The sequence below is a fragment of the Macrobrachium nipponense genome, chromosome 23, assembly GCF_015104395.2.
Source record: "Macrobrachium nipponense isolate FS-2020 chromosome 23, ASM1510439v2, whole genome shotgun sequence".
Lineage (NCBI taxonomy): Eukaryota > Metazoa > Arthropoda > Malacostraca > Decapoda > Palaemonidae > Macrobrachium > Macrobrachium nipponense.
In genome coordinates, this window is record NC_061090.1 from 54629393 (window position 1) to 54639122 (window position 9730).

The window sequence follows — 9730 nt, forward strand, 5'->3', positions numbered from 1 at the left end:
TCAATTTTACGTCGATTTTTCAATGGAGGATCAAAAGTGATGACAATAAAAGAGTTTACGACAAAAAAACAACAACTTAACGTTGTAAGATTCTCGTGAATGGTCGAACAAATTGGCAATTGCCAGTAATTGCTTAGTCAAGGCAATCAGTGGCGCAAGTGTTCCATCAAAGGGAATCTAATAAGATAACGCATTATGCAGCACCCTCTCTCTCTCTCTCTCTCTCTCTCTCTCAGTTCCTTTTCAGTATGCCATTAACTAATGCGCATTAGCTTCCCCCAATAGTAAATTCCCTTATCTTTTTTCTATTCCTCTCTCTCTCTCTCTCTCTCTCTCTCTCTCTCTCTCTCTTCGAGTGGCTTTTAATATGCTATTAACTAATGCGCATTTGCTTCCCCCAATAATAAATTCTCTCTCTCTCTCTCTCTCTCTCTCTCTCTCTCTCTCTCTCTCTCTCTCCTTGCCTAATCTGTTAAATGTCTATTTATTCTTTCTAATTCTCTTTCTTTAAGGGCTTTTTTGTGTGTTTCGTCCTTAGAGTATCTCTCTTCTTTTTTTTCTAAAAAAATATATCTGCCTTCTCTTCATTCCAAAGAATCGTTCTCACGTTCTTCTATTTTTCTGCTTTTCTTCTTCTTTCACTTCTTCTCGTTCTCCTTCCTTTTCTTACACTATATATTCTTCTCGTTCTTCAGTCCTATAATAAATCATCGCTCTCCTCATTCTCATCTTCTACTTGTTTTTTCCTCGTTCTTCTTCCACTGGATTCTCATTACCTTCTTCTCCTTCTTCTTCTTCTTCTTGTCATTCCATATCTCTACTTCCGCCACAATCCTCTCGTCCTTTTTCCCTTCCACGAGCGTCTCTTACTCCTCCTCCTCCTCCTCTTCTTCTTCTTCTTCTTCTTCTTCTTCTTCTTCTTCGATGCCAAGGGAAACATATTGCTCGAAGCGCGCATATCTCATCAGTATCCAGGAGAGCGAAAAAGGGCTCATTTCCCTTCGCCAGGTTTCTTATCTCATTTCCCATCGGTCCTTATTGTCTGTGTCCTTCTTATACGGAGGTCAATACTGTATGTCATCAGAGAACCGATAGGAAATGAATTCCTTCTCTTTTCCCCCAATCATTATTATTATTATTATATTGTGACTATTATTATTATTATTGCTATTATTTAGTAGTAGTATTTGTCGTTGTTTTTGTGGCACTGGTGGCAGTGCGAAAAACGTAAGCAAAACACATCGGCCTATACACACTTTTACACAATGTACCGAAATCGCTATTTTACACAAAGGATATCCAATTCAACATCTCTTTCAAAGCATTCGCTCAGAACAACCTCGATCCGTACGCAAACTGAATAATTTTTCAAACAAAAATCATCCATCAAAAAGAGGAAAAATATCTGTAAAATATTGTTAAAAAAAATTGAAATGTTTTTTAGAATTATTTTTGAAATAAAAATCAGTCATAAAATTCCTGAAATGTACGCTGGTCTTACACTGGCCCCGGTTTTTTTTTTTTTTTTTTTTTTTTTTTTTTTTTTTTTTTTTTTTTTTTTTGCCATGCCCCTAGGTTAGGTTGGGTTGGGATAGGTCATGCTGGGTCAGGGAAAGCTAATTTGGTTGCGGGGAACAATGAGATTATTGTTAAGAAAGATCTATAGTTAGTTTATGAGATATAGCGTCCCGCTTTTTTTTCGGGGAAAAGGTCCTGGTATATTCGGTTACTTCTCAGGAAAATGCGACCTCACACACCAAGCGGACGTTTTCTCCTTAGAATCATAATCTCTCATAGCGTTCCCTGGGTATTTAATAAGCTCGAAATCCCTCGCAGATGAGAGAAAACAAGAGATGCGGCGTCTTCAGCATCATCGACAGTCCGCTCAGGACGGAGGATGCTAATGAGTCTGCCTGTAATTAGACGTTGGCTGTCGGATGCTGGCAACTGACGGCCCTCCAGATCTCATTCAGCCTTTAATGAAGTCTCCTTACGTCGGATCCCATTGTAATGGAGAAGAAAAGATCGCAGGACATGCGTTGGAATGCACGTCATCTCCGATGGATGCTCGTATGATTTTACCTTCATCTCCTATGAACTCTCGTATGATTAGACAGGTTGGAAATATGAATTATAAATTTCATTTCTGGAAATCAGTCCAAAACATTCTTTCAGATCAGGTATTCTGAAACAGATCAGAAGTCTGCTCACAGACCAGGTATTCTGCAACGCATTTTAAAGCTTGGGGGGTGGGGGGCGCCTATACTCTGTTTTTTTCCATCTGTCCATCCGCCTGTGGTGTTTGCGCATGGTAACACTGCGTTCCGGGCTTTAAATAATATCCTATTTCGAATATTAGCGGTGTAATTCGCATACAGTAAATTATTAAAACACTTTTCAGTTACAAATGTACACCAAGATGTCCTTTTATTTACCTAAAACTAACACGTATCATAACTATTTAAAGCCCGGGATGCAGTGTTACCATGCGCGACCACCACAGTCAGATGGACAGATGGAAAAACAGAGTATAGTATTACGAAATCGGTCACAACTCTCTGTGATGGAGTATGATGAAGCAAATTGAATTTAGAAAAAAAAAATCCCCAGCAAGGTATTAATCCAATTATGAACCATTTCTCGGTCTCAGTGCTCTGAGAGAAAAAAAAATCAGAAACCTTTTCCATAACAGGAATTCTAGAAATCGAAATCGAAGCCTCCTTTCAAACTTTCTGAAAAAATTAAACTACACCTTCTCTCGGTCCAGAAATTCTAAAACAGTTCAGATTTTCTCTTCTCACACGCCAATTTTCATCAGCAGGTAAGCTTTAAAAGCATGTGGCAACTATTAGCATTTCCGTCCTGCTCTATGGGAGCAAGCAATTAAGAAAAGTGCTCTGCCTACCTCTCCAAAAGGTTCATTCTCCCATAGATAGGCCGAGTGGTTGTCTTAAGAAAAAATCGCTCGAGGCCCAAGTAATGGTGGAGAGACACAGTCTGACAGGTATATTAGGAGCAGCCCACGCGTGAGCAAGTGGTGATAATGGAAATGATCAGAGAGGCTGGAATATCTGCATTGTTTTACAATATCTTGCATGGCACTTGATCCCAGGAACTTTTACCGTTTCCTTTCGTCGCTGAGACATATATATGATACCTTGTCTCTTACATCAATTTGCTTTAAACTGGATAGGTTTCTCCCAGTCTAATACAAACGACAACGATTAAGAATTTAAAAAATGAAATAAAAGAGTCTTGCCACTGAATCTAGAAACAGGGTATTTTTAGAAACCAAGATATCATACAAGAATGAAATCGTAAGTCTCAGCATACAATGCTTGTGTTCAGAATAATAATAAAATATATAACCAAAAGAACAGAAGAAACCACATACAGAAAAAAAGACTAATATGCCTCGGCGACGGACGACAAAGAAAAAAAAAAAAAAACAAATCAAGATGGAAAAATATTTAGGAAGGAGGGTAACCATTTTCTCTCGAAGTACGGAATTAAATTGGAGAGCCTCAACCCCCCTTGATTATCTCTGGAGGTAAAGAGAGCAGACACAGCGTTTGAAAGAGAATGAAAGAGAGAAGAAGGATGTTGGGGAAATAGGGTATGGGAGTGATGGTGGTGGTGGTGGTGTGAGAGTGGGGAAGGAAGGGGAGTGGAGGGGAGGGGGCTGACTGCTATTTGATAGAAGAACGGAGGAGGATGTTCGATATTGCTGTCAGGTTGTCACAGGTTATCAACAGTCTTCAGCTCCCCGCGATATTGGCTCTCGATTGGTATGTAAGGGAGACCAGACTTGGGTGCCAGCAGGAATTCCAGCACACAGGGGGACTGTTAAGGGGGCAGGGGGCCAGTTCCGGGCATGTGTTATATGTATGTGTGTGTGTGTGATAGCTTCCTTGTCTTCGAAGTGCCCATTCTATCTGTCAATAACACCGGCAGTCTATCAAATTCCTATATACTGGTCACGTTACTCTCCATATCCCCCATGAAATGGGAGGACGTATAGTGTCAAAGGCCTCTCTTGTTTGATCTGTAGTTTGTGATGTATAAGTCTCCATCGCAGGATGCTTTCTTATGTCAGGATGATCTACAGTTTCTGCATCAGACTTACGAAGTGTTTCCTCATGAAATTTATTTTTCAAGTGTCCATTTAGATCAGAACTGTGCCTCTTTTTATTTCGCCAGATGAACATCGTAGAATAATCTGTCTCATTACACTAAATATCTTGATTTTATCTCGCTAACCATTCTAGCGAAATTGTGTCCAGCTTTCTCTTGTGATAATCTGCTACATAAAGAACCTGAAAGGTTCTCTAATATGGAACATATACACGTGCCCATAGATATAGCTATGCACATGCCCATACACACACATAATATATATATATATATATATATATATATAATATATATATATATATATATATATATATATATATATATATATATATATATATATATATGTATACATATATAAATATAAATATAATCTATAATATATCTATATATATATATATATATATATGATATATATATATATATATATCTTACAAGTGTGTAATGTTCAGTGCAAATCACACTATCATTGTTCTTGATTACTTGAGCGAAGGAAGGAATTGAGTACGCAAGCAGTTTTAACCGAGAGACTGTTCGCCCTCTGTCGTCAAGCATGTACATTCGTTTGTACGGATGTTACAGGCCTAATAGTCCAAGGTACTTGCGAAAGCCACATTCTTTTCGGTGAGCACAAAGAGGCCAGGTGGTACACACCGAGTGTCGGGAGAGAAAGCCCCATCGTAAAAAGTATGATACATTTTGTAAAACTCTTTACGTGGATACTTTGAAAAGAGTGATGTGTGAAGTGTATCTTTTATCCATTATTATCTTTATTACAGATGGGTCCTATTCCATGGCTAATTTAGAGACGGGATTCTCTAACCTGACTAATATGATGAACTTATTGACATTTTGGGGTCTGTGAGCGAATTCTTAGTCAGGAGGGTAGAATATTAACTTACTGGTTTCTTTATGGTCAGATTTGGGTTTTCTGTCATTATGACTTGTTAATCATTTTGTTCTATTTTATATTCAACTGCTTTGGGTAATAAATAGTATATTTTTATACTTACGAGATCTTAATAGCCTAACGACATGGTTGCAGACAGAGGGCACCATTGACGACAGGTAAGGGTTTCTGATTTGTGTAGTTTAAGGAAAAGTGGGGGTAAGAGTGGTGGCAGGTGGTTTAAGAGGCTTTTTATATATTTTATAAGCTGTAGGTACGCTAACGAAGAGACTGGTGACCAGTTAGACATAGATGGGTTTTTTTTGGTAGGAAAAGGGGTTATAATCATGTCACAGGCAACTCGGGGCTCTTTTTGCTGATTCAATGGGTTGGACAAGAAGCAGTTTGTCTCTTGGGCTAAGTCAGTGTTAGCCATTTTGGGATTCTTGAATAACAGTGTTTTAAAACGTGAAGGGGAAAAGTTTAATTTTCAACGTATTAAAGTGTTTAGCAAGTTCACGCATATTTGCGGTGCGTATACAAATTCGGTTTCCAGCCATATGAAGATGTGAGTGTATTTTCAAGTTTTCTTTCCTGTTTTCTTCTTTCTATCTTTTATATCTTTTTTTTTTACTTTTTTTGTTGTTGTTTATATTCCTATTGTTTGTTTGTGGCAAATTTACTCGAGCGGAATTTTTGTTGCGAGTCACGCCCTGAGAGAGAGAGAGAGAGAGAGAGAGAGAGAGAGAGAGAGAGAGGGTTGCCGGGGTGGATTGCTTGGTAAGCGTTTTGCATTTTTTTTTTTTTCTATCCCCTCCCTATTTTTTTTTTTTTCTTTTTGTTGCTTTCATGGGAAAATATACTGGGCGTGGGGCGCGTTTGCCTTTTGTTATCCATTATTGGGGAAAAATTTGTGTTAATTTTTCTGGATTGGGTTTTGTGTATATAAATACATTGATGTTATTGAGACCGGGGAAGCTTATAGAACAAAATAGCTTTTGGGAACAGAGAAAAATGGCGGATACTAAGAGTACCATACTACATTACATAACAAATGTAAGTGCAGGCGTGAGTCCATTCAGAGGGATTGTAGATGGCATTTTATCACAGCCTTTACAAATTTTTATTGAAGGAGTTAATAATTATTTAGCGGGAAAGAATATATACGATGTAGAGATTTAGAGAGGCGAAAGCTTTGCTAGATTTCAATAGGGGAGACCTCTCCCATCGTTGCCGGAGTTTCCGATTTACAAAATGTCGGACTTGCAAGCATTTTTTAAAACATCATATGGCTCAAAGGAAAACGGAGATATGGTGAGGGACCTTCGGGGTCTTTATAAACTACGGAAGGGCACTAATAGCCTCGTAGAACATAGTTCAAAACTGTTTGACACAGTGGCGGATTGGGTAGGAAAATTGAAAACATCTAAATGGGCTACAGGGGGTAATCTCTCTCTGGATAATATTCATAAACTGATCTATTTTTCCCTGCTCTTGCACGATGTACCGGATGTGATAGTGAATAGCTTTGATGAAAAGATTGAACCTACTTCAGACGAAGAATTACTTTATACGCAAATTGAAATACATATGTCTAAATGTCCCACTGCAGATAGCACAATTTTTAATGGGACAGGCCCGAGGGATAGAGTGCAAAGGGACACAGAATTTTCTCCTCCCCATCTGTGCGCAAAAGTTGAATATAACAAAAGATCGATCAATCAAAAGCAACAGCAGTTGCGCTGTTTCAACTGCAATAAACCAGGGCATCCAAAGAAATTGTGTAGGGTTAAATATTGTGGAATGTGTAAGAGTACTGATCATTATTGGCAGTCTTGTCCGTCTCAGATACGGAGAGATGCGAGGCCTACACCTCAAGATTCTGGTAATTATAATGTGAGAACTTCCCAGGCAGGTCAAACCAGAGGGCAAAGGGATCGGCGAAATTTTTGGAAGCCCGATCAACAAAAAGGGTACAGGTGATTGGTAAATGCCATTGTGGTCTCGTGGGGGACGCCCCAGAGCCCAGGCCTATAGTCTATGGAACAGTAGGGGATGTGGATATCCCGATATTTATAGACTCGGGGGCATCAATAAATCTAATGGACTATAATTTGTATTAATCCATGTTTTCCAATTACCCTTTGCAATCCTCAACGGAGACGGTGTGTGGTGTGCAAGCCCATAGATTAAATACCCTGGGTTGTGTTCAAATGCAGTTTACTCTCGGTGACAGAGTATTAACAGAACCATTTTTGGTAATGAAAGGAATTGCGTTGGGCAACAGACTTTTGCTGGGTCATCCTGCTTGTAGAAGACACAAGATTTCGATCCATGCTGGTGTTAATGGGATAACAGTCGGGATACCAGGCATTTTTCTGCCTTATGAGGACGTGAATAGAACGGAGGACATTGAGGTTATTGAAAGAGATGTGCTCAGTGATATTAATGGCGGTGATACGAGTGTTATGGAGAAAGGTAATATTAAAACCCACGTTGCTGATATGGGAAATGATTACAGGGGTTCTATCAGAGTTCACAGTGATAACAATGGTGGTGATGATACTTTGGATGGTGATGTTGATACTAATATTGATGTTATTTCTGATACTAACAATGCTTAGGATGATACTGAGGGTGGTAATTTGTATGGGGCGGTGGAAAGGGGAAGTACTAACCACAAATATAGAGGTGTTTTATCCGAAGATATTATGTTACTACCGGGTTCGAAGACTATGGTAAAAGTTAAATTGAAGTAAATGAGAAACCCCACAGATGTGTGTGTTATTGAAAATAGCGAAAAGCTTAGAGGGGTTGTTAGCACGGCATCGGTGAACAGTGTATCCAAGCGATGGTTACTGCGCTAAAGTGCTAAACTGGAATGATACAGTTAGGAGATACCAGAAAAACACATATATATTGGATTTCCAAGATTGGAGTTGTGATAGTGGTTCAGTGGCTATCGTTAGAGGGGGAAAACCCGAGTTTTCGGAGGCAGAAGTGCAATCAAGGAAACGAATATTAGTAGAACAAATTTAGCTAATGGGCATTATAGCGAACCATCGTGAAGAGATAAGCGGGCTCTTGGCAGAATTGGGGATACGGTAGTCCTTACAAAGTGATAAATTGGGGTTGACTAATGTGTTAGAGCATAAGGTAAATTTGGAGAGTGGCACAAAACCTATTTATATTCCTGCATATCGCATACCTTTCAAAATCAGAGAACAGGTAGAGAAGAGGTTAATAGATGGGGAAGAAGAGAAGGAATCATTAGACCTAGCGTGTCTCCTTACAACTTTCCCTTGTTAGCGGTGCCTAAGAAAGACGGTTCTGTCGGTGTATGCGTCAATTTTAGACTTTTAAATGAGAAGACGATCCCTGACCGCTACCCAGTCGCGTGCATACCAGATCTTTTTGTTGAAATTGGGGGACATAATATTTATAGCTCAATTGATTTGGCGCAGGGTTTCTTACAGGTCCCTCTTAGTGAGAGTAGCAAGGAATATACCGCTTTTTCAGTGCCCAAGGGACACTATGAATTTACGCGAAGGCCTTTCGGTTTATCGGGCAGTCCGATGACTTTTACCAGGTTGGTGAACACAGTTTTGCACGGGTTATTGGGCAAAAATGTTTTTGTGTATATGGATGACATCCTGATCGCAACGGACACGATCGCGCAACACCTGGAAGTGCTTACAGAAGTACTTAGGAGCCTTAGATTAGCGGGGTTGAAAATTAAGCTAGCCAAGTGCTCGTTCTTGAAAAAGCAGATCACATATCTAGGTCACGTCATATCTAAGGAAGGGGTTAGAGTAAATGACGATAAAGTCAAAGCAATAGCGAATTTTCGCACCCCAGATCAAAGAAAGAGATTAAGTCATTCCTGGGTATCGCTGGTTTCTTCAGGAGGTTTGTGAAAGGGTTCTCTAATATAGCAGCTCCCCTAACTGATGTGTTGCGGGAAGACGTTCAATTTCAATGGAAGGAACCCCAGGCGGAGAGTTTTCAAAAGCTCAAGGACGCGCTAATGAATCCCCCGGTTTTGAAGTTTCCAGATTTTAGCAAACCTTTTACATTAGTGACTGATGCAAGCCAGGAAGGTATAGGTGCTTGCCTTATGCAAAAGTTCGATGGGAAATTTCATCCTATAGCTTTTCATAGCAGGAAGTTCAGGACAAAGGGCAGCAACGAGAAGTCCATGGCCACCATAGATAAAGAAGCCTTTGCAATAGTGTTGAGCTTAGTTCATTTTAAAATGTTACTGATGGGGAATAAAGTAGAAGTTCTTACAGACCACAAACCATTACTAGATCTTTTTAATAAAACCGTTTTGTCGCCAAAAAGAGCTCGATGGTTTTTAACTATCAGAGATTTTGATGCAAAGCTCAAATATATAGAGGGCAAATTTAACATTGTTGCTGATGCTCTAAGCAGGAGTTTTCATGACACGGAAGGTTTCCAAGTCGCGCAAGTCACTAGCGAGGCCATACAATGGGATATACCTCTCATAGAGCAAAGGTAAGATGAAGACGAGATTTTAGCAGATGCAAAAGCATTTCTAAGAGGGGAATTAGTCAGGAAACGTTATAAGTTGCCTTTTTTTCGGGTTTGGAGGGTTAGAAGGTAATCTATTGGTTAGGAAAATTAAATATAAGTTGAGAACAACCAGTGAAAGTAAAGGAGATACGACACAGATCGTAATTCCGAAGG

At 39.4% G+C, this 9730-nt stretch overlaps 1 protein-coding gene across 1 annotated transcript in view; it reads right to left on the reverse strand.

The window, feature by feature from the left end:
- Positions 1-3738: 3738 nt before the first annotated feature.
- The window catches only part of LOC135197932 (spore coat protein SP65-like), a 36391-nt gene continuing 30399 nt past the window's right edge, over positions 3739-9730 (reverse strand). Inside the window, exon 2 of the mRNA XM_064225199.1 lies at positions 3739-3843. Coding sequence (XP_064081269.1) covers positions 3739-3843 — 105 coding nt within the window. The remainder of the gene's footprint in view (positions 3844-9730) is intronic.